Source organism: Amblyomma maculatum, chromosome 11, assembly GCF_055883805.1.
Source record: "Amblyomma maculatum isolate TAMU_Amacu chromosome 11, ASM5588380v1, whole genome shotgun sequence".
Taxonomy (NCBI): domain Eukaryota; kingdom Metazoa; phylum Arthropoda; class Arachnida; order Ixodida; family Ixodidae; genus Amblyomma; species Amblyomma maculatum.
This window is the reverse complement of record NC_139354.1, coordinates 90,329,632-90,354,680: the sequence shown is the minus strand read 5'-3', so window position 1 is coordinate 90,354,680 and position 25,049 is coordinate 90,329,632. Positions and strand designations below refer to the sequence as shown.

The 25,049-nt window shown below is 46.0% G+C and overlaps 3 protein-coding genes across 3 annotated transcripts; 1 reads left to right on the top strand and 2 right to left on the bottom strand.

Moving 5' to 3' along the window:
• Positions 1-14,221: 14,221 nt before the first annotated feature.
• On the top strand, positions 14,222-16,219 carry LOC146174359 (uncharacterized). Its single transcript, XM_084585700.1, has 3 exons — positions 14,222-14,413; positions 14,605-14,809; positions 15,582-16,219. The coding sequence occupies exons 1-3, from the start codon at positions 14,222-14,224 to the stop codon at positions 15,980-15,982; spliced, it is 798 nt and encodes a 265-aa protein (XP_084441826.1). The 3' UTR covers positions 15,983-16,219.
• A 2,358-nt stretch (positions 16,220-18,577) lies between these two features.
• Positions 18,578-19,630, bottom strand: LOC146174358 (uncharacterized; the record flags this gene model as incomplete). The annotated part of the gene is made up of 1 exon (XM_084585385.1): positions 18,578-19,630. A coding segment is annotated over one exon (1,053 nt), but the record flags the coding sequence as incomplete, so codon positions are not given.
• Positions 19,631-20,040: 410 nt separating this feature from the next.
• On the bottom strand, positions 20,041-23,156 carry LOC146174357 (uncharacterized). The gene is made up of 4 exons (XM_084585384.1): positions 22,928-23,156; positions 22,289-22,465; positions 22,016-22,175; positions 20,041-20,058 (listed from the first exon to the last, which is right to left on the bottom strand). Exons 1-4 carry the CDS (start codon positions 23,083-23,085, stop codon positions 20,041-20,043), a joined length of 513 nt encoding a protein of 170 aa, XP_084441510.1. The 5' UTR covers positions 23,086-23,156.
• Positions 23,157-25,049: the final 1,893 nt, after the last annotated feature.

Here is a 25,049-nt window from a genome sequence, read left to right as displayed (position 1 = left end):
CGCCTCCATCGAAACGCAGCCGCCGAGGTCGGGTTCGAACCCGGGAACTCCGGCACAGTAGTCGGGCGTCTTACCACTGCGCCACCCCGGCGGGGCGCAGACAGAAAAGAAAATCGAGAAGGAAGAAAAAGAACAGGGAGAGAAAGACGCGCGCCGCAACAACAGCCGTCGTCCACCACCGAAGCGGTGGCGGGTTCAATGACGGACTTCAACAGACAAAAATTCGGTGGCAGGCTAGCCCCCGTCGCAAGCGTCGGAGACCTACCGTCTCTGCTCCATAGGGCCAGGAACTGCCACCCTCGACCCCTTTAATGGCTCATCCGCCCCGCGGGGTGGTGCAGTGGTAAGACGCGCGGCTACTGTGCCGGAGTACCAGCGCTCGAACCCTCGGAGGCTGCGTTTCGGTGGAGGCGAAACGAAGAGGCGTCCGTGTGCTGTGCAATGTCAGCGCACGTTAAAGATCCTCAGGTAGTCGAAATTACTCGCAGCCCTCCATTACGGCTCCTCTCTCTCTCTCTCTCTCTCTTTCCACTTTCACTCTCACGTTCCTCTCTTCCCTTACGGCGTGGTTGAGGTGTCCACAGGAAACAAGTCAGACAGTTACCGTGCCTTTCCTTTCCTATAAATTAATCAGTTTTTTTAATGGCTCATCCTGTCGTGGACAAAATGTGTCCCGCTATTGCGGCTGCTCTGATTGGCCGAGGCGGGATGATGTCATAATCACAGAACAGCACCACACTATGCGCGAATGCGTGAATATATGGCCATATGTCAATAAATAGTTATTATATTTATTGACTAATTATTCTACAATTACCAACTGATGACTAACTAGGTAATTTATTACGTAACCAATAAATAATTAGGTTATGAAGTACTTACTGACGAGCTAAATGTTGACTAATTATTCGCTTGCTGATAAGTGCCACTTGTGTAGCAAATGCGGCATTAGGGCTTTCGCCTTTCACTACTTCAGTCGCTAAAGACCCTTGTAAATTTTCACGTGTAGACATTTACTGCATTCGAGATGGCAGGGTTTGCGAATTGTCAGACGTTACCTCCCAGTGCACAGAAACATAACATCATCAAGTGGAGCCATAATATCTCACTCAGGCGATTAATTAATGCTTGGTCATGTCACATGACCTTGCGATACCATCAATATATTCAGCCGAAAACCTTTAATGGCTCATACTCTCGGCCTGTGCACCCTGGTCAGGAAGGGACTCACCTTCGTCGAACACCGGCTAAGCAATGTCAGGATTGAACACACGCTCACCGAACTCATACCGACCGAACAAAGAAAAAACAGCATCTTCATGTTGAACATCTACAGTAACCCATCGCGGAGACTCCAGAGGTTCAAAGCCATTCTTAACAAGGCAAGCACGATGGCCGGCCAGAGCACGCTGATCGCATGCGGCGACTTTAATGCGATGGATCCGGCGTGGGGCTACGTCAAAAGTAATGTGAAAGGCAGAAACCTATCCCAAGACGCGGCGGAACTCGACTATACCCTCATAACCGACCCAACTTACCCAACGAGAATTGACAACTCCGTGTCCCGAGATACCAGCCCCGACCTCACGTTCGGCAAGAACAACGAACCGATCACGATCACGTGGAGGCACAAGGGGGTGGACCTCGGTAGCGACCACATGATATTGGAAATTGTCATACCGGAGCAGAGCAGTACCAAAGTCAGGAAACATACGTGGATCGATTGGTCTTCTTTCAGAGATAACAGAAATCAGGAAGCGGAAGAGACCGAAATCGACGACATCGACGCGTGGACCAACAAGATCCTCCAAGATGTTCGAAACTCAACCAAAGACATAGTAACAGACTTCGAAACGAACAGAATGGATAGCCGACAGGGCCACCTTATCGAGTCCTAGCAGTCCATTCTCAACAGATGGAAACAACAACGCCTTAATCGTAGGCTACGAAAGGAAGTCGCAGAACTCAACAGAGCAATGGAGGACCACTGTCGAACGCTATGTGCGCAACAGTGGAACGAGATATGCAACGCTGCCGACGGCCAGATGCACAACGGGAGAACATGGAACTTGCTGAAGCATCTGCTTGACGAAACCAAGACTAAGTCACACCAAAGGGACCGACTGGCGAAACTCATCCATCGAGAAGTCACTAAACACGGCGCCGATAAGGTGACGAAACGCATCAGCGACAGATACCTGCCGACTACGCCCACGGAGTGCCATGGGCCGTACGGGGGGCTGCCCGACGCCCGTCTCGACAGAGATATAGACGTAGAAGAAGTTCGCACGGCACTGCAGGACCTCAACAGCAGGTCGGCGGCCGGGCTGGACCGCATCACCAACAAGGCGCTTAAGAACCTCGACGACAAATCCATAGAAAGCCTCACGAGCTATTACAACAAATGCTGTAAAACGGGAACGCTGCCGACGCAGTGGAAGAAGGCCAAGATCATCCTAATCCCGAAGCCGGGCAAGCCATCCGACACGGATAACCTCCGACCCATATCACTCACATCTTGCGTGGGCAAGGTGTTGGAGCACGTCCTGCTCAACAGGTGGTAAGAATACCTCGAGAAAGAAGATCCCTACCCGGAAACGATCATTGGCTTCAGGCAGCATCTAAGTACCGAAGACGCCATGATACAGCTCAAGCACCAGATCATCGACGGCAAAACTGGCGACAACAAAGCAGTACTGGGACTCGACCTACAGAGCGCCTTCGACAAGGTGAAGCACTCAGCGATCCTATCCCAAGTCTCGAAACTCAACATGGGAGAGAGATCATACAATTACATCAAAGACTTCCTCACGGACAGAACGGCCGAGCTCAGAGCGGGGGACCTCCAAGCACAGGAGAAGAAGCTGGGAAGCACAGGCACACATCAGGGATCGGTCATCTAGCCGGTGCTTTTCAATCTCGTGATAGGAGTGGCCGAAAGGCTCAGGAACATCAAGGAAGTCCGACATACGATATACGCGGACGTCATAACGCTGTGGGTGGAAGGGGGCAGCGATGCCCACATCGAATCCACCCTACAGGCGGCCGTTGATGCGATCGAAGACCAACTTGACGGAACGGGGCTCAGATGCTCGCCGAGCAAGTCGGAGCTCCTCGTCTACCCGCCCGTCAAGCACCGCAAACCTAAGAGCACCCCGAGAGAGTACGAGGCAATCAAAGTCAAGACCAGAGAGGGAAACGCGATCCCAAGAGTCAACAAGATCAGAGTGTTGGGGATGACGATCGAGACGCACGGCAGAAACGGCGAGACCGTCACCCGGCTCATTGCGAAAGCAACGCCACGAGACTACTCAAACGAGTCATGAACAAGAAAAGTGGAATGAAGCAAGAGAGCCTGATCAGAATGATCCACTCGTTCGTCATATGTCACGTAGCGTACGTGGCAGCCTACCACAAGTGGAACAAGAGCGACAGAAGCAAGATAGATATACTCATCCGCAGAGCCTACAAGACGGCACTGGGACTGTTAAACAACGAGCACCAAATGCCTCCTGCAGCTAGGGGTGCACAACACGCTGGAGGAGATAGCGGAGGCCCAACGTGCCGCACAGCTCGAAAGACTGCCTACGACCAAGGCCGGCCGGAAAATCCTGGACAACCTGGCAATTGGATATCAAGGCAGGGAGCAGACGCAGCTCTCCGTCCCCGATGAGATCAAGCGCAACATCAGAGTGGACTCTGTACCGAAGAACATGCACCCGGAGTATACAAAGGGAGGAGAGCAGCGAGAGCCAAGGCGCTGATAGACCAGCACGCGGCCGACACACACGCACGCTACGTTGACGCGGCTGAGTATGCCAAGATACACAGATACACGGGTTCACGACGGTCGTCGTCGACGCGACCGGCACCGTTCGCACAACCGCCAGCACGAGATGCACCAAGGCAGAGCAAGCGGAGGAGGTGGCCATCGCCCTGGCCATCGCCGACCGCGACTGCCACACAGTGCTATGCGACTCGAGGCAGGCGGTGAGAAATTACGCCAAAGGCAGGATAGCGAAAGAAGCTGTGCGCATACTGCAGGCAACCAAAAACAATGGCAGCAGACAAGTGAGAATCAAGTGGTTCCCGGCGCACGCGGGCGAGGCGTCAGACCGCAACGCCAACCACAACGAGACGGCACACGCCGAGGCGCGCGCACTAACGGACCGCGCCTCGGTCGACTGGCCGCTGTGGTTCAGCACCAAAGACCGCATGACGGACAACAACTAAATAACCAAGGTGTTCCGCCTAGCTCGCAGAACTCTTCCACCCCCTTGCTCAGGGCTCAGTCGAGAGCAAGCCATTTTATTCAGACAGCTACAGACGGGCTCACTCCCTAGTCCATTGCTGATGCATAGAATGTATCCCGAGACGCACCCGACAGACAAATGCAGAGTCTGCCGAACGGAGACTGCCGGCTCCGCACACATGCTGTGGAATTGTACCCAGTACCAGGAAGAAGCTAAGTCTGGGAGGATCCCGCCGCGACTGGAAGCAGCCGCAGGGAGCGACAATCAAGATGAGCAACTCTGGGCCGTCCAGCAGGTCATCAAGGCGCTGGCCCGGCAGGGAACCAGCGAGCCGGCCACGGCGAGCGGGGACCCAGGCCGCGCGGCCGGTGCCCAGAGGACGACGTAGGCCCCGTCCGGAGCGCGCGCGCGTGAGCGCGCGTTCTACTGCAGGCCCCGAATAAACGTTTTACCAATCCAATGTGGTAAAACGTTATGTGGCCCCGCCGGGGTGGTGCAGTGGTAAGACGCCCGACTACTGTGCCGGAGTTCCCGGGTTCGAACCCGACCGCGGCGGCTGCGTTTCGATGGAGGCGAAACGAAGAGGCGTCGTGTGCTGTGCGATGTCAGCGCATGTTAAAGATCCCCAGGTGGTCGAAATTACTCCGTAGCCCTCCACTACGGCTCCCCTTTCTCTCTTTCCACTTTCACTCCCACCCTCATCCCTTCCCTTACGGCGCGGTTCGGGTGTCCACAGAGCAAGTGTGACAGTTACTGCGCCTTTCCCTTCCTGTGAACCAATTTAATTTTTTCAATCCAATGTGGGACTGATTGATTGCTTTATAGGGGGGGAAAGGCGCGGTAACTATCTCACTTGTTTTCTGTGGACACCTTAACCGTGCCGTAAGAGAAGGGAGGAAGGTGGCAGTGAAAGTGGAAAGAGAGAAACAGGAGCTGTAGTGGAGGGCTGCGGAGTAATTTCGACCACCTGGGGATCTTTAGCGTGCGCTGACATCGCACAGCACACGGGCGCCTCTTCGTTTCGCCGCCATCGAAACGCAGCCGCCGGGATCGGGTTCGAACCCGGGTACTCCGGCACAGTAGTCGAGCGTCTTACCACTGTACCACCCCAACGGGGCAAGTTTCTGTGGGACAGCTAGCCGGCGCCGTAAGGTAAGCGCGGGAGTGGGGGGGGGGGAGTTAAAAGAAAGAGAATGAGGAGCCATAAGGGAGGGCAACGGAGTAATTTCCGCCACATCGGGAGATTTCAGTAGGCGTGGAAAGAACAACGCAAGCTTTTTTTATAGCCGACATTTAGACTTGGCATTTAGAGGGTACAAACGAAGTCATTCGTTTTATTGATTTTTTACGGTTTTTTCTACTTTACTTTATACTCGCAGAGATCTACCATAGTGACGTTTCCATTCGAAGTACTCCCCTGATGGGGCTGGGACAGGTAGGGCACCGCCGCTTGCGGCGGGGTCTAGCCTGCCACCGAATATTTATCTGTTGTAGGCCGTCATTGCACCCGCCACAGCTTCTATGGCGGATGACGGCTGTTGTTGCGGCGCACGTCTTCCTCTCCCTTTTCTTTCTTCTCTATTATTGCGAAAGCAATACTACTGTCACTTTCAAGCCTTTGCGGTGCGACGGCGATGTACATGAAATGACCTTTCGCATGATTTCTGTGTGACGTCACGCCTCAAAGCTGGGCGACCAACTAGCGCCGTCCGTGAGAGACGACGGTGCGCATTCCCGACGGCCTACCTCCCGCTCTCTCCGCCAGGAGCGCCACAGGTGTTATGACGTCACGCCTCAAAACTAGGCGACCAACTCGCGCCGTCCGTGAGAGGCGGCGGTGCGCATGAACGGCGGCCTAACTCCCGCTCTCTCCGCCAGGAGCGCCACAGGTGTTGTGATGTTATACAACTGTATAAAGCGGCGACCGACTCGCGCCGTTCGGATGGTCTAACCTGATGGGGCTGGGACAGGTAGGCCACCGCCGCTTGCGGCGGGGGCTAGCCTGCCCCAGAATTTTTATCGTTTGTAGGCCATCATTGCACCCGCCACAGTTTCGGTGGTGGACGACGGCCGTTGTTGCGGAGCGCGTCTTTCTCTCCCTCTTCCTTTTCTTCCTTCTCTATTTTCTCTTCTGTCTGCACGAGGCAGCGTAGGTGGCTCAGCTACAGAGCCAGTAGCAGGCCCGTGCATTTTCTTTTCCTTCTTCCTACAGCCACAACAACAACAACCGTCCGCGCGAGACGGCGGTGCGCTACGATGCTGCCTACTGCGAAGGATGCTTTCGCAACCTACCGGGCTTAACCAAGCTAAGCCTCTGCCAACTTTTTTTTCTTCTGTCTGCATGAAGCAGCCGAGGTGGCCCAGCTACAGAGTCAGTTGCAGGCCCGTGCATTTTCTTTTCCTTCTTCCTACAGCCACAACAACAACAAAGACCCGTACCGTTGTGATTTGACCTTTGAAGCCCCTAAGGCAGGAGAAACATATCAGTGAACGGCCGTTAACTCTTCCAAGTAAATGGGAAAGGAAAGCTAGAATCGCACATCCGATGAACATGCGCTGCCAACACCCGCGCTTTTCTGCGCAATAATCATAATAGAAAATAGCACAAACATTTACAGCAACTATGTTACATTATAGACGTAACCTGCTATGAGCATTGCATGAAGTGGCGTCCGTGTGCTGTGCCATGTCAGCGCACGTTAAAGATCTCGAGATGGTCGAAATTATTCAAGAGCACTAAGCTACGGTTCCCTTTTCTCTCTTTGTACTTTCACTCCCACCTTCCTCCCTTCCCTTACGGCGCGGTTCAAGTGTCCACAGAGCAAGTGTGACATATACTGCGCTTTCCCGTCCTGTGATCGAATATATAGTACCATTGCATGAACCTTGTCGAAAAAGGGGCATGCCTAGCGTGTCCTTGGGGGTTCTGCGCTACTATTTGGCAATAGCGTTGAGCGCAGTGAATACTTGCATTCGCAAGTGTTGGTTGCTGCATGGAGTCTTCGATTTCTTATTGGCGAGTGTCCAAAGTCACCACCTGCTTAGATAGCAGGTTATGTGCGTATTGATAAAGAGGCGCTGATGTGATCCTGCCTGATGAATAATGATGAAAAATAGTGGCAGCTCTCCTCCCCTTCTGTGTTCAGGACATTCGGACGCTTTTTTTTTCGGCAGCCAGCGACTAGGCCCGGCAAGAAGGTCGCATTTTATGATCTTCTTGCGGCACCTTAGTAGCGCGTAAGCAATGCAGCTGGAATTTTAGAAATATCAAAAGAACATTTATGATAATGATACCTCGCAGTACAGGAGTGCGCAGCCATTTGTATGCACGAGTTTTGTGAACATGCAATCTGGCGACAGGCGAAATCAATGAATCAGAAAATTATTTGGAGAATGTTAGGCTCAATTGGGAAATAGAAAGATACAGAATTTTATCTTCTGGAATTCACTAATTTCATGAACGACTTATTAGCTTAACAAGCACGAGAAAAGCGAATGGTGCTTGTGAGCTCCACGCAGTCGGGCTGGCTGGTAATAATGACGCGAAACGGTGACCGGTGGTGGTCGGATTCGGTCGCGAAGCAATGAAATCGCATTTGGTTTAGCAATGCTGCACAGCTCGCGCTTTCGTACTCTGGCCATGGTTTTGAGGCTGTTCCTGCTCAGAGCAATTAAGGTTTTATGAAACGATTTTTGAGAGTTGCAGAATGAAAAGGCTTAAAGGAGGAAACTATCAGTGTTACTAGTATGAATGACAATAAAGCTAACTTTGGAACATATTTAACAAAATCCAGAGAATATAATTAAGGAACTAAATTTTTAATGCTCCGAAATCCTGCACGGATCATGCACATTAAAAATGATTACATATTTATTTCTAACTGCATTATTCTATTACTCACAACTTGATTATTTTACGGTGTAAAATACGTCCGGCCAGAAATATGAACGCCTGTATACAGCATGACCACTGTGCGAAAGATGAACTCATTTATGCCATAAATGCTTCTTTTGTTTGGTATTTTAGCATGATGTGTTGTATAGGCACACTCCCGTAAAAAGGTTGATTATGTATATTCATTTCCTATATAATTTGCTTTAACTTGTGCGAAGATGTCTTTGACGCTCTTTCAGGACTAGCCTCAGTCAGGCAATCTGACACGCTTATTGCCTGTTCCTCCTTGTTTCTTGTATTTGAATCGATATCTCATTAATTATAAAAGAATTATTGAATGTTCGACCAACCTCCGCGTAAAAAGTATGAAGCTCCTCAAGTTTCAATGAGTGAACCTCATAAATCTACGGTTTTTCTCACACATCTAGTGCCTCAATTTGCTCTCCAGCGATGTCTCGTGGTTCTAACAGCTTTTCCCTTAAACTTGGAGTTGATGGATCAGCGGGAAAAACTATCTGCAGAAATACAATGCCATCAGTCCTCATTTCACGACCGCCTGTCGCTGGAAATGGATATGGTTCGTGTCGCTTTCAATTTGGGAAGCACTTAGGTGCTATAACAATAAAACTAGAAGTAAAAGAACGACATGCTTCTATGGGCTAAAATAATACAGCACGGATCGATAGATTTTAGCTGTCATCGAAAATCTCTGGACCGAAGTCCGCAGCAAGACCAGTTATCGAGAAATAACTAAGCTAGATTGTTGTTAAACCTCGATGGCTTCAGAAAAGAAATACTCGAAAAATTCTTTTGCGGGATAGAAAATTGTGTGAGCAGCACCATGTCACAGCGTGCACGTGAGCGCTCCTGAAAACATAATAGCACGTACATGGGCTTAGTATTCTGCTATGACATCCGCGAAAAATAGTTGCCAAAACAGCAATCTGATATTAAAAAAATTATCAACTATAATGTTCTAAGTATATACTGCACCCAATGAGTTAAATCGCAACATGCAAGTTGGCATATGATGAGTAAAATGTCAAAACTCAATGTATCTTCATATATTAATTGTCATGACCTCTATTTTGTTTGCCTTTGACAACTCATTCATGAGAGTGTTGCAAATTTTGTTTCTTGAACATCGAGTGCAGTATTTGATTCATTATATTACATTTGTCATTCTATATGCGAATCCTTCGAAAATTTCAAGCCATTTAGAGTTGCTAGGTAAGAAATATATATTTTCTGTTTTTGATATTAACGATGAATTCTAACAGCTGTTTGGGGAAGGGCTGTAAAGAAGACGAAAGTGCACTCATGACCGAGAAAGTAACGTACAAACCTACAGCTAAACAGCAAATGGGGCAGCTGCTCGGTAACAATTGTCAAAGTTCGTGGCTGAAATACCGTACTCTCCATCCCGTGGAGAGCGGTGGCCTCCGGCTAAAACGTTCGACTTGCGCATCATATATTTTTTTTTCACAACAGGAGGAAAGAAACACACCGATGAGGCGCGAGCACGGCAGAACCTAAAAAAATAATTTATGGCTACAAGATCACTCAAACCAGCCTTGGTTCCCAAGGCCTGCATAGCCGGTCAACCTCCGTTCTTGCACGACGTGAGTAGAGCATGCAAGGTATTTCTTTTAAAAACACGACTACAAAAAGTGATTGACTATTTATAAACGGCTGCGAAAACTTACGTTGTATGTAGATCAGGTCATCCGAGTAGAGGTCGCTCTCGTAGTCGGTGGCGCCTGTGGTCGCGGCAGTGGTGAGGTCGCCAGCAGTTGTCCTTGTCCCGAAGGTGGTTCTGCTCGTTCTGCCGGCGGTCGTACCCCAACGTGAAGTTGTTGCTACCGTGGCATCCGTGGAACGTCCCGTCACGAACTCGCTGTCGCCGGCGGTTGTGACAGCGGTTGTGTCATAGATGGATGTGGCCCTCGAGCTCCCATAGGACCTCCGCCTGCTAGTCATGTTCCCGCTTTGCCTGAGAACTGCGAGAAAGCTTCAAGAGAATTCGAGAGCAGCGGAGACGAGCGGTGGCTGCTGTCGGTTCGAGCGGCTCGTTTTTTCTTCTCAGCCACGAGACGTCACGTGGCGCCACGCGGGCCGCAAATGAGCTGGAAAAAAAGGATAAAATAATCAGCAACTTTATTTTATCACTATTCAGGCTGAGTTTGATTTGGAACAGAACCGGTTTAAGAAGTCTGGCTAAAAGCTAATTATCATCGACCAAGATCTCGGGAAGTAGAATACCCGTTTAATGAACCGCACCTCACAGAAACGCCGAGCTTATTCGAAAAAGGAAGACGTTCATTCATTCATAAACCTTTATTCATGAGGATTTTGTTTCATGAATATCGAGTGTGGTATTTAATTCATTATATTATATTTGTTTCGGTCTCGGTCGCCTGCGAATGTGACGTGCCGAAATGCTGAAATCCTATCCTGTAGTTCACTCAAGGTGTTCGGTGCCTGGTGCTTCTTCGTAGTGAAGCCTTTCCACGTTCGGGGTGTTTTGGTCAGGTTTCCGGCTAGCTTTAGAGGATTTGGTAATGTAAAGGTTTCATTACCTTGCGCACAGGCATGTCTTTCACCTCCCCGGGAGGGGGTTCAGCAGATTGGTCCCACGATTGAAAGCTTGTCTCTGGATTCATTTGCTAAAAATGGTGTCGATGTGATTCCGGTCACACTCATACCGATAGGTGATGGAATTCTGAAAATAAAAAATCCAAAAACTATTCAGCAGCAACGCAAGAGTCTGACGGATCACTATCTTGATATCTCTGAGGTGCGACCTTCAGGGGAGACGAGGTATAGTTTGTAAATCTGCATTGTGTGTCAGATCTGCTACGCTGCAGTTCGTTTACCTCGATTGCTGTCAAAGCCTTTATTCCTGAACAGCTGGCTTGACGTAAGGGTATTGTGCATGGAGTGGATCCTGCATCTACTGCTCAAGAAATTTTGGAGGAATTTCAGGACGCAGGAGCTGGTGTTCTTTCAGTGTATCGCTGCTCTGGCATGGTGGCCGGGGTGCGTGCTGCTACAGAGTCAGTTATAACAACATTAGACGGTCTCATGTGTCCATCTGAGTTAAAAATTTGGCCAATTGTCTATCACATTGACCCGCTACGTCCTCGCCCCCTTCAATGTACCAACTGTTGGCAATTTGGACACAGTGGAAGAGCGTGTATGTCTGCGACTAGATGTAGGGTGTGTGGGGAAGGACACTCTTCTGACAGTTGTACCGCGGCGAAACATAGCTCTTGCTTATGTAGTAACGAGCACTCGGTTGATGATGCCAGTTGTGAGTAATGTTCTCAGGAGCAGGCGTTACTAGAATTAATAAAAGAGAATCGTTGCTCTCGACCAGATGCTTATGCTCTTCTTGATCGGAAAAGGCACACTTATGCCGAGTGAGCGCCCTTCTGCACCAGACTACCGCAATTCTAAAAACGTTTGAAAAAGCCCTTTCTTTCGTGGTTGACCGTATGCTTACCAGCTTTACTGAAACCTTGTCTGGTATTGTTGGTAGCCACTCATCTTGCAAACCTGAACCTGTGCTGACTCCAGCATCTATTTCATCTCAAACCTGTGCCGAAAGTTTAAATGCAGCTTCTTATCTAATGCTGGCTCAAGTGCAGCCTATCGACAATGTCCCTGTAAGCATTTCTCGCAAAAGTGTTTGCTCTACTGATGTTGAAATGGCATACCCTACTCAGAAGCGCCGTACTTCAACCTCACCCTCGAAGTCCTCCATTTCCCAGACCAAAACTAAAAAAGGGCATTCCAAAGCTTTACCACAACACAGTGTGTTAAAAGAGGCTGTTGCGGCCTCAATTTTAGGAATGTAGTCATGGCAGGTGTACAAGTTGTACAAGTTCTTCAGTGGAATTGTCGCTCTATTGCATCTTCACTTCCAGATTTATATCTTCTTTCAACACACAAGCCAGACATAGCGCTCCTGCAAGAAACTTGGCTGTCCTCCGCAAAGTCTTTCACCTTAAAGAAATTTCGTTTTTTCCGCGCCGATCGTGTAAACGGTAGCGGCGGTGGCATATTGACTGATATCGTCAAAATTATGTCACCGGACAAAAATAAGCAAAACAATAATGAATCCTGAGTGTGAGATTTTGGCTGTAGATATCACATTGCCGCAGTGTGTCCCTGTGACAGTCGCTAACGTCTAATAGACGTACGTAGCACAGACTATTTTGACAGATTACTTACAAATTCTAATAGGGTCGTTATTGCAGGCGATTTTAACTTGCACCATGCTCTTTGGGGTAACTATTCTGACTCATGTGGACAGCTGTTATGAACGTGGATGTCGGCAAATGCTGTGCGCTGCTGCAATTCTCGGGCTATAACCTTCATGCGCGGAAATGTGCGATCTGTCATCGATTTATCCCTGGCAGCATGTGGGATAGGTATAGGAGGATGGTCAACAGTAGACAGTGGTACATCTAGTGACCACTTTCCAATAACATTTACCATCATGATGAGCCGAACACGAGATAGCACTTTTGACCGTAAGCTAGTAAACAATGCCAAATATGCAGCTTCGCTACGCTCCTCCCTCACATCTAACATTTGTTCATGTAGGACCGGCAAAGCACAACAGATATTTTCCTCAATTCCGAAGGCTACCGTAGACTCCCAGTCCACTGTGCGGTCTGCAGTAAACAATGAGTCGCCATCCCCATGGTGGAATGATGCGTGTGAGAAAGCCTTCCGCTTTAGGAAAGCAGCATGGAGAAGCCTTTCTTATAACTAGAGCCCAGTAAACTGGATAAATACAAATTTTGTTCGGCATCATTTAAAAGAGCCACAGTGCAGGCAAAGGACGAGTACAACGAAAATTTAAATACTTATTTGTCAAACCCTAAGCACAGGAAGGCTTTGTATCGTTTCATGGAACGAAATATAAACTCACACATTTCTCAGTCATTAAGATCAGTCTCCACAGGAGGCAAAGGATGAGTTGGAACAAATTGCACAAAGGCTAGCATTACGGTTCCAGGAGCAGTGCAGAATTCTCTTGCACGCTCCCATTTCCTGCTCAGACTATGTTGAGGTTGAAAGGTCAGAACTTGTATCTGTGATTTCTTCCATGCAAACTGTGGCTCCAGGTTGGGACGGGGTTACGGTAGGTATGCTCAAAATTCAAGCAAATGCGTTCACTCAAGATCTCCTGGATCTGGTTAACGAATAATTAGAATCTGCATGGCTGCCGCACGTCTGGAAAGTGGCGAAAATTATATTGCTCTTGAAAGACCCTGGTAAAGGATTTCGTGTCGAAACCATTCGGCCGATAGCTTTGACTTCGAATCTAGTAAAATTAATAGAAATAATTGTTCAAGGCCGCCTCTCAAAGCATATTTAAGAGGTTAATGCTTTGAGTTCTGCCCACACTGGTTTCCGCAATGAATACTCAATATAGTCTGCACATGTAGATTTAGAAAGCAGGATTCGCCTTGCAATGTGAAACAAGGAGGTATCAGCGTTAGTGACGCTCGATATTGCTAAGGCCTATGACAGCATTGAACATTCCGTTCTACTAAAGAAGTTGTCATTATCACGTCCTCTGTTCTACATTTATGCGTGGATCAGGAAATTTTTGAAATGACCAGAATTCTTTGGCAGTGATGGCTCATTAATCTGAGATACCTATGCAAAGACAAGAGAGGTGCCCCAGGGCTCTGTGCTCTCACCAGTCCTCTTTAATATATTAATGTGCGATATTCCGGTTCATCCTGATGCCACTGTATATGTATATGCAGATGACATAGCATTGTTCGCCTCTGCAAAAGATATTCATGACCTCTATCGTTCACTACAGGCTTACCTAAATGCACTTTATGTCTAGTTGGACAAAACTAAATTGGTTTTAAATGAGTGCAAAAGTAGTGTGCTAGTTTTTAAAACCAAAACCCCTTATAGGCAACCTGCAATGGTCAGGTGGCGCCGCTATCGCACTGCTTTCAGCGCCGCCACCGTGTCGTTTTGTAATACTGAGTAGGCTGCGCGCCGAAGTGCGTCATTGCAGCGTGCGGAAAATGCAAGGATGGCCGTTGTTTTATATTGCGGATTCAAAACTATCGACGCCATCGACGCTTATTTTCGGCGACCGGAGCTCGCGAAAGGACGTCTGCTGTACGAGAGCAACCATGTGCACTCGGTTAAAGAAACGGACGGCACGGTTTCGGCCAAGTGCGTGTCTCAGCAGGGCAAGCACGTCTACGACGTTGAGCTTGAGGTAAGTGGACTTTCTTGCACCTCCGTGCATGCTAGCTCGCTCTCAGTGAGGCTTTTTAATCTAGCACTTCTTACTGATGTAGATGAGTCTTATATTAGAAGCCGCGGCGGCTCCGGAGAAAAGTTGTGGTGGCTTTTTGCGTTGGTTTGTTTAAGTCAACACTGCGGCAAACTCGCGATTTTCATTCGCAGCTGTCGGCTGCAGAACGAAGAATTTTGAAAGGAAAGTGCAGCTGCCGCTACGGCATCCTAGGGGACTGCAAGCACTGCGCAGCTGTAGCCTTGTACGTCAACTTACATGAAGACGCCTCCTGCACAAGTGGCCCCCAAGCTTGGGGAAAGCCATCATCAAGGCCTGGTATTAATGATAAAGTGTCGATCGAAGAACTCTTCGGAGGTATGACACCAATGTGATGCTCTTTCGTCAACATCGTGCTTTCTCCTGCTCAATCTAATGCATGCGTGCCCCGCCGCGGTAGCACAGTTGTAGCGGGGCTCGACGGCTGAGCCCGAGTGCGCGGAATCGATCCGGCCTCGGCGGCCACGTTTCGGTGAAAGCGGCTGTACGAAGTCAGTGCATGTTGAATAATCCAAGGTGGTGAAAATTATCTGGAGCCAGCCACTACGGCATCCTTCATTGCTTGAGTAGCTTTAACAAGTTAAATCCCACTAAACGAAACCAATCCAGTGCATATGCGTGAACAACTGTCCCTTCGCTTTGCTCAGGCATTTGCTAACTGAACTAGAATGAATACTTTTAGCATCAAAGCAATAAGTTTAGATGCTCTGGACTTGCGTATCTTGATTTTTATATAATTTTATGGAAAGCGCTCTGAGCAATGTTGGATGTACTAAAAGAATTTGCATGGGCCAAGTCCTGGCTGTAGTTTCACGTAGCGACACAGTGAGCCTATTCGTCTGCCCTGTGGTATCTGGCTGCTTCTTTCTGAGTTCTGGTGGCTTATACCAATAGCAGTACTACAGGTCTTTTTTTTCTGCTCTTTTTGCCAGTAGTGTGGAACATTCCCTAAATTATTCCCACTGCAGGCCTTCTCTTCCACTAATAAAAGCAACTTGACTTAATAATTACATTGCATGTTATCAGACTCTGAATTCAAAGTACATATGGCTTTACTGTTTCATTATTGGTCTTGTTTCCCTGTTTCCAGACAGTACCAGTCCCTTTGTCGGAAACAAACAGCCTGCCGAGTACCCACCTTTTTATGTGCTTGAGCACTTCAGTGGCATAGATTCACCATTCACAGAAATGTTGCAACATATGCAAAAGAGCGAAGCTGAAATCATTTGCTCAGATATTGTTGACCACGCCCTACAAGCTGCAGTCACAATTTCACAGCGGCAGAAGATTGATGCTTTAATTCCATCACCATGCAGACCGCTGCATACACTGGAGGTGTCGGGCAGCTTTCCAACACTGTCCATAGCCCCAAAGAATCACCTGCAGCAGCTGACAGCCGAGGAAAGGACTTTTTACAGTACTTGCATTGTATGTCAATCAGTCCATGAACTTTGTGTGCAAACCATTGGTCAGTCGAGTTGCCCAAGGTAACATAGTCATGCATTGGTGTGTCAAATTTGTTGAATAACTTTGCCTAATGCGCTTTCTACTTGCTTGCTTCTGTACATGCATTCAGGTGGCATAAAGAAAGGAAGCTACGCATTAGCAGTACGACTGCACATGCCATTCTCCGTACCCGACGTGGCCCAGAGCAGATACTGGCAAGCCTACTGAAAGACAGGCATTTTTATTCAGAAGCGACATCATATGGTATGTACAGTGTATATGCTGCTTTGTTTTTGAGTGCTGCTTTGTTTTAGGGATGCGAATGGAACCAGAAGCAAGGAGAGACTTCGAACAACAGCTTAATATTCAGGTCATCGAGGTGAGCAGGCGTTTTACCTTTGATTTTTGCTCTATAAAAATAGCCATGAAAAATGAAGGACAGCTTTGTGACGAAGTAGTCAGGTATTGTTGAAAAGCCTTCATGAGATCTGCAACACATATGTATACAGTAAAAGGCTTTTAGAATTTAACAGTGCAAAAATCTGGAATTCTCTTCCAGTATATATAAAACAAGCCATTACCTTAAAGGTAGTAGCCAAGGCGCATCTTTTAACAAACATTAAATATATATAGCTTATCTTACAATACACTGCAAAATGAACGTAATCTTTGTCTTCATCAAGTGGGTTTTAATTCAAAACGTAATCACTGTTTCTTTCGGTGGCCGGTATAGCTCCGGGTATTTTGTAAATTTTTGTAGTCGCTTGCTCACTGGAAAAGAAGCACTGACATTTTTTGTTCTGATGATGCGCTTGACCTGAAATGGGATATTTATTGTGTGTAATTTCTGTTGTGCTGTTCGCTACTGCTTAAAATTGAAACACTTTTCATTTGGACTCACAACTAGCTTTTGGCTACGGGCCCAACAACTTGCTTTGTATTTCTATGACATGCTTAAAGAAAAAAAAAAGGTAGGCAGGACGGAATGCTGTGTTCAAGCAGTTGTTGCGGATCAAGGATCTCTTTTCAGGTGGGCCTCCTCCTCCATCCCGAGCAACCATGTCTTTGTGGAAGCCCTGATGGCATTTTTTTAATGTCTAATGAATTATATTTACTGGAGATTAAGTGCCCGCATAAGTGCAGAGATAAGGAGATTTTAGATGCATGTGGAAAGAGTGTTGTTGAGTATTTGCAGTACACTGGTGGCAAACTGATGCTCAAGAAAACACACAAATACTACACGCAGGTGCAAATCCTACTTTATTTGCTTAATGCAAAGCAGTGTTTTTTCTTTGTTTACTCTAAGAAGCAAAGTGTTACTGTTTCTGTTAGCAGAGATGACTCTTTTCTCCAGCAAGCTATCCCAACCCTTGAAGAATATTACTTCAAGTGGCTTTTGCCAGCCCTCGTAAAGCAGCAGGATACTTAATTTTTTTTTCTTTGCATGAAAACCCTTCTTCATATTTAATCAGTGTATGCATCATTTCCACTTTCAACACACTGCAAACAACACTCTTTAAAGCACAAACTTAAAATAAAGCAAATCAACATGTTTGTAAAGAGGGTGCAAGGAACAATAAATCAGATTTGCTTAGTGTACAAACTCTGGAACAATAAAAGTACTTTTTAAGGAACATGACTTGGTTCACTTGCAATTTCTTATTTTTAGGAGAGTGCAAAGAGACAAAAGCACACACAATTTGTTCAATACATTGCAGGCAACTCGAAGGTACAAGGCTACCTTCTAACTTTGGCTGTTGCACAACAGAAATATAACCACGTTATTGAAACTTATTTCAAGTGTTTACACAAGCACACCTCACCAGCACATCACAGGACTTCATACTCATTGCAATTCAAAGGCTCTTTTAGATAGACCTTGAATCAGCTATTAGCAGAAAGAAAGCAAAGTGAGGAACAAATAACAGCTAATACCCTAGATGAAATCAATGAAGAGAATTGGGCAGGGCATGTAATAACGGTAACCCCTTTGTGTGCCTGGGTGGATTTCAAGGAAGGGAAACAAAGCAGCAGCCATCAGAGAATAAAGTAAGCAATCAGTTTGGGAAGCTCGAGAAAAGACAGTGGCTTCATTAACTTTGTTTTTGCTGAAAATTCCTATTGCATTGAAATTGATGCTCACAAGGTTGCTGTTTCTCATATATTGATGGAGGCAAAATACAAAAATGCCTGTGCTGTGTCATGGGCCTAGGTGGCTCTATTAGCCTGGATTCCTCCAATACGGCATACCTCATAGCGTATGTGTTGCTTTTGGAGATAAAGCTCTATGATTTACACTCACCCCGCCGGGGTGGCGCAGTGGTTACGGCACTCGACTACTGTTCACAAGGATGCGGGATCGAATCCCGGCCTCAGCAGCCGCTTTTCGATGGAGGCGAAAAGCAAGGCGCCCGTGTGCTTTGCAAGGTCAGTGCACGTTAAAGAACCCCAGGTGGTCGAAATTTCCGCAGTCCTCCACTATGGTAACTCTCATAGCCTGAGCCGCTTTGGGACGTTAAACCCCACAAACCATACTGATTTACAGTTCCTAAAGTTGACAAAAAAAGGTAAGTGAGCATGGCTTGTAAACATGAACAACTAAAGAAATGCCATTAAATAAAAAAAAAAAGAAGAGTAACACTATCTACATTTAATAAGTGGAGGCTGCAGATTTGCAAGTACACAGCACATGTGAAACACATCTGTCATTAGTGGAATTAGCTCAACTGGTACCCTATTGTTTAAAATGTTGTGCATTTTAATTCGTTGGATCATTCGCTCAACATGAATCCTGACTTGAGCTACATTGTAGGTGTCCCTCACCTCCTGTGCAGTGAACTGAGGACCTTGTAGAAATGGTGGCATTACGAGCACAGCATTTCGTGTTCCTAAAACTGTGCGGATCCCAGGGAATCCTTTGTCTGCTAGAATTAGATCACCAGCCTCGATTAACTCTAGAAAGCCAGAATCAACAGTGACGTGAGTGTCAGACATCCTGCCGCCGTACGCTTTTGAGCGAAAACAAATAACTCCAGATGGCAATATGCCAACGAGAAATTTCAGTGTGTACCCGCCTTTGTACATAGAATACAACGTTCTTTGTTGCTGAATTGTCGGCGGTTGCTCGGTACGGATTTCAGTGCAATCAATTATCATGGTGCAGCCTGGATAGTGCATTTTGAAGCAGGGTGGCATTACAGCTTGAATAACTCTAGTCGGTGGGCGGAAGAACCAATGTTTCGTAGCAAATGCAAGGGTTTTTAGGACACTTTTAAAGTGCCGTGATGCTGAGGTTTCATTTATGCTAAATAAGATTGCCAATGATGAGTAACTAATACCCAGTTTGAGCTTCATTAAGAAAATGAGGAGCCTATTTTCTTTGGAAACATCACACCTCCGTTCCATAGATATGGGGAGCATGCTTAGGAGAAGTGCAAAAACCACACAGTTTACATTGCACAAATCTTCAAGAGCACCCGGGGACTTTTCAATGCTGTCAAAACCAGCAAAGTAGCTTGTCCGGTGGTCTGGGCCGCTGAAGGTGCTGGTAACGTCTGGATTATGCTGCACTTCACAGTCATGGGTCTCATGATGTGTGATCTGCGTTGAAACGTCGCACCCTTGTGCAGAGCAAATAAATATGGAAAAGCGGCCATTGCCAGTACTGTTATTGTCTGTTTGAATTTCCTGGAACAAATTGCAAAGTGAATTAGAATTTGTATACCATCATGATGGTGGCCATATTAAAATGTAATTCTAAAAACGTTTTTCCTTTTGTTTAAAACTCTATTGCTCTAGAAGGAAAATAATATCTCTTGCATGCGGCCTCAACTGAGCTTTATGTGGAGGAAGAAAATGTTTTGCAGCTTATGCTAGGTCTGTACTGTACAAAGAACACCTTTCCAGGCCCTTCACAACGCAGAGTGTGAGGTAGAGTATTAAGACGGCTTAGTAAAGGGAGAAAGTTGAATGCATCCAAGATTCGTACAGAACAAATGCATGTTTGTCATCACATCACCATCAAGCATATGTTCTAATTAACTTCCCATAACATGTTTTTTTAATCCACCTCAATTACTTCATGTTCCAAAACATTTGATTCTTTAGTGTATGCTGTTGACCTGGTAAGATACAAAAACTAATAACATGAAGACCTGAACAGCTAAAAAAAAATAGAGTCTGCATTGTTGAATTTATGAGCACCATATCCATAAAGTTTTGTCTGCACAAGATGAACATGAGTCCTAACCGCTTACCAGATAGTGTATCGTATATGCCACAGTGAATATTTTGTCCTAATTAAGTTGCTCTGAATGGCAAGGAAGAATGGCTTGTTTATTTGGCATTACAGTGTGTTTTCTCTGGAATCCATGTACGCAGTATTTCAACCTAAGGTACGATTTCAACGTTTTTGGAAATGGACGTGAATGTGTTTCTTTAGGAATTCAGTAGAAAAAGATTTTCTTTATTATGACAGGAAGTAGCACTTTGAAAAAAATTGTTAGTTTTCCAAAGAGCATTTTTTACAGCAACATCTTCAGAATAGTAATCTTTCTGACTACATTGTGAAAAGGGCATTTACTTGCATATCACATGTGTTGCAGCATGCAGTTAGCAGTATTTTTGTCGCTCTGCGGGTTTCATAATTCAAGTAGTAGAAAGCGAATTTCCTAAACTCAAACGATTACATGTTTTTGTTTTCAGGAGATTACTTACCATTTTTGATTAGTTACTCCTTCTACATAAAGCGGTGATAGCAATCGAGCGCATTTTGTGGCAAAGATGAAAGTAAGGGCCAATACTCTGAACATATGGCAACAGAAACATTGTTGTTATGACTGTGGACAAGGATGACTACAACCTCCTGCTAGTAGGAGGGAAAGAAGTGCAGGAGACATGAGTGACAAAGCTGGAAATTTTGTGCAGGGAAAGAAAGAAACCAATTATCAAGCTGCTCCTTAAGTAACAAGTGCTACTTAAGAACAGCTAATATTAAGTGATATTCAGTGAGGTGCAAAATAGATTGTATTTGTCTAAAACAGTGACTGAATGTGCATGGTTATATTTTATAACCCCCTTGGCAACAACAAAGTAATCGACGACAAAGACTAATTCAAATCAGAAAAGCATGATGCAAAAAGAAAGGAACTATCTATGTCAGCCAATTACAAGATCATGCAGATGGAGATACCCTTGATCAATTTTGAAAGCCACTTTAACAAGATCCTGTAACCTTCTGCACACTATGGAATGAATGCGCTGTACGGCATGCTTCCACACACTAGCAACTAATTTTATAATGAGCAATTGTAGTCTGTTTCAAAATGCCTAACTAGTTACAAGGTGGTGCATTAAGGCAGCACCGCAGCAAATTCTACAAATGTAGAGATGCCAAAAGTGTTATTCATGAATTATATCAAGCTAGTCTGCCTGATGAAGTTATGTGATGTTAGGAAGATAGTGAGAGACCGGAAAGCGTGGCATGATATGGTTCATAGGGTCACGAAGAGTCGGACACAACTGAACTGAACTCAGTCTGCCTGAAATCTCCCCAAAGGAGATCTTTTTTTGTATGAATGTGGGAAAGGGGGAGGGGGGGCAATTACATTTCTATGATCTAGTATTGCAATCCTTATTCAGTTAGAGCCTTTAAATTTCAATTAAATTGTGTTTTCAAATGTACCTAAAACTCATAATGTCTCATATATGATACACAATATTTTGCTATAAAATGCTGAAAACTAAACTAAACTGAAAACTAAAATTGGTATTGGGAAACCCATTCAGAAGTTGTTGCTGTGGTAAGCTTTGATTCCCCAACAAGAAAATAATATCTCCAGCACCACAATAACCTTTTACCGCGTGAATGCTTATTTTCGGCCAAATAAATTGCAGTGAACTCAGTTTCGGAGGCTAAAATGCTGCAATCACATAGTTTCTTTGAAAACTAAAATTGGTATTGGTCTTTGCCTCTGAAATTGAGTTTACTGCAATTTTTATGGCTGAAAATAAGAATTTACACGGTGAAAGGTTATTGTGGTGCTGGAGATATTTTCTTGTCAGGGGATCAAAGCTTACCACAGCAACAACTTCTGAATGGGTTTCATCTGTATCACACGGTAGGTCCAGGCCAGTGCAAAGCTCTTCCGTAGTTGACTCAAGCTCCAGTGGCTCAAATGTAGATGCAACTGCTTGCTCTTGTGGAGCTGCAGCAGCTGACGCAGCTCTTTTCCTCCACCTGCAGTCATAAAGAATGCAGATATGAGGAACCCTTCCAGTTCAATATACATGCATATAAGCAAAAACATCAGTTATACTATCTCATAAGTTATTAAAAAAAAATCTAGCTACCTGTTAAATCTTGTCATCTGACCAGTAGCATCCACCGGCCGTTTCCTGTAGACAGGGGGAAAGATGGTTGGCAGATAACCAGGATGTGCTTCAATGCTGCTCTTTTCCCCGTTCACGAAATGCTTTGAACATATTCGTGTGTTGTCTTTGGGGTTCCAGTTCGAAAAGTCCTCGCCACTGAAATATATATGATGCAACCAACTGAATCAAACAAACTGCGATGAGAGCACGAAATGCGGTAAACGCCAGTACGACCTAAATATTCGCCTGCGATGCCAATATTTACTGCAGTCTGCGAAAAATAGCTGTGACGCTGGAGACCATTTCGCACCGCGAGGTGAGCTCTATTAATTCAAGTTACCCGATCGTCCCGATCTGTGCATCCGATCTAACGCCGCCTAACAAAGTAGGAAATCGCTTCAGAACATGCAAAACCACGACCAAAGGCCCGGCTTTCGGATGCGACGATCCTCAAATTTGACAGGCGTTGTTACGACCACGCTAGACAGTTTAACACCGTAGCGTCATTGAAATTCGATAATATCAAGCGAGAAAACTATTAACAGCTCATTTCCAACACTTCTTAACTTTAGCGCTTCATTTGACTGATCCTCATTCGTAAATAACAGTGCGGCTTACTTGACACGACGAACTGCAACAATCCACTTCATTCGCCGGGTTGCTTCCCACGGCCTTGCAGGGAATCGGAACAACTTGACATCTCCGTCCCCTTCTCGACTATGGCAGTCTTTTACGCAACAGTATCTTCTGTTAGTTTTCCGATGATCGACTTCCATGGCGTGTGATGGCAAGGTAACGCTTGCAGAAAATTCGACACACACGCTAAGTTTCGGTGCTTTTCTATGGCTGTCAGACGGTCAGACTGCGCCGGCGCCTACTCAGTTTTCGCCCCCGTTGGCCACACGATGGCGCCGCATGTACGGCAAAACTGCACTGCAGGTTGCCTATAGTTTCATTAAACTACCGCTCAGATGTCATACCTCAAGTGGGATCTGGGCGGTATTTAGGCATTACGTATGACGCTAGTATGGATTGGAGGCCTTGCTTCAAGTCTAATGTTCGGAAAGGTGAGCGTTCCTTTGGTAGGGTCATACGGATAAGTAATAGGAAATTTGGTATGCGTCCAGATACTCTTCTACTATTGTACAAAGCCTATGTGAGACCGATTCTAGAATTTGGCTGCATTCTTTATTCTGGGTGTCCAAAACATTAGCTGCATCCTTTGCTGCTTTTAGAGAGACGGGCGCTGCGCCTCTGCTTAGGGCTTCCACAGTCTGTTCTGTACTTGGAGGCCCGCATTCCGGACCTTAACTCCCGTTTCCGTCTTCTAACTGTTAGATCATTCTTGCGATCATTTGAGGCTACTCCCGGTGTGGCTATACCTATGTTTGTGTAAAACCCAGCCCTCTTTCTCACTCACCAGTGGCCAAGGGTCTGCATGCCCCAGGTTGCTTTCACGAAGAGCATTTTAGCAAACATTGGTGTGGACCTTGCTTCTATATGTCCTATTGGTTGCTCAACGTCCTTTATGGATATAAATTATGATTCTATATTTCCATCTAATGTGAAGCACTTACCTTCAAGTCTAATTTCCATTCTCCTATGTGGTCACCTTGAAAGGTTCCCTGATCACACTGTAATTGCCACTGGTGCATCTGTGACTGCGCAGAAAGCAGCGATTGTAATTTTTTCAGTCTCTTTCCTGGCGTTTTTCGGTGCTTTTCTCGGGGTACACATCGATATTTTTAGCAGAGTTTATGGCAATTGGGCTAGCACTACTAAAAGTTCCCTGCAGTTTATCAAAAATAATTTTTCTATCAGACTCTCTTTCTGTTTTTCTGTCACTGGAGTCAGCACGGGATGCTGTTTTGAGCCGCTCACTAAGTAAAGTATTTCATACCGGAGTGGGTGAAAGAAATACGCTTCATCTGGGTCCCTGGTCACTGTGATATTTTCCAGAATGAAGCGGCAGATTTCCTGGCTATATCAGCTCTTGATGCATCGTTTCATGTACATTCCCTAATATCACCATTTTTGGAGTGTTCAGTTTTCAGCGTTATTAATTTCTAGCCGCTTCGTGTAATGGTCCCTTGCTATCTACAGCCGAATGCCAGCATCCTATATACTCATGGAATGTTCGTTCATGTTAATTACGGCAGTGTGAGGTAACGATGACTCTCATGAGATGCAGGATTCCTCGCCTAAATCTTTATTTATGTAGATGCGGGATCAGCCCCACAAACTTTTGTGAGGCTTGCGGTGAGATTTAAAATATTGATCACTTCCTTCTTGCTTGCCGAAGGTTTTCCCATCAGAGAAGGGTGCATGTAGACACTCCAATTGCACGCACGGGATTTACATTGTCGGTCCCGCTTTTACTCTCCTTCGGTGCGAATGCGAAAGGATTTGCGTTGCCTCACATTTGTCAGTACTTACATAACGACATCACAGCTATGGACAGATTGCCTTGCTAATTGTATTCCAAATTTTTGCTTCGTATTTTTTCCTTTCAATCAATTTTGTAATCTTAAATCGTATGTTTTTGTTTAGTTGACTATTACTTTAATGCACTAATTCAGTTTGCGTAGGACATTTGGCGGCCCACACTGAACCCTGGCCGATCCTCCTTCGTGGGTATGTGCCATATATCAAGGCAGAAGAAGAAGAATGAAGATGACCTGAGGCCTAGAGGGGAATGGGGTGGGTTAGGCGAGGTTGAGGACGCCAGACTCCGACGTGA

Coding starts and splice junctions, on each gene's coding strand:
- LOC146174359 (XM_084585700.1), top strand. CDS start 14,222: ATGGCCGTTGTTTTATATTGCGGATTCAAAACTATCGACGCCATCGAC. Junction 14,414..14,604: donor TCTACGACGTTGAGCTTGAG/GTAAGTGGACTT, acceptor TTTCATTCGCAG/CTGTCGGCTGCAGAACGAAG. Junction 14,810..15,581: donor GATCGAAGAACTCTTCGGAG/GTATGACACCAA, acceptor CCCTGTTTCCAG/ACAGTACCAGTCCCTTTGTC.
- LOC146174357 (XM_084585384.1), bottom strand. CDS start 23,085: ATGGAAGTCGATCATCGGAAAACTAACAGAAGATACTGTTGCGTAAAA. Junction 22,466..22,927: donor GTTGCAGTTCGTCGTGTCAA/GTAAGCCGCACT, acceptor TATATATTTCAG/TGGCGAGGACTTTTCGAACT. Junction 22,176..22,288: donor CAGATGACAAGATTTAACAG/GTAGCTAGATTT, acceptor TTATGACTGCAG/GTGGAGGAAAAGAGCTGCGT.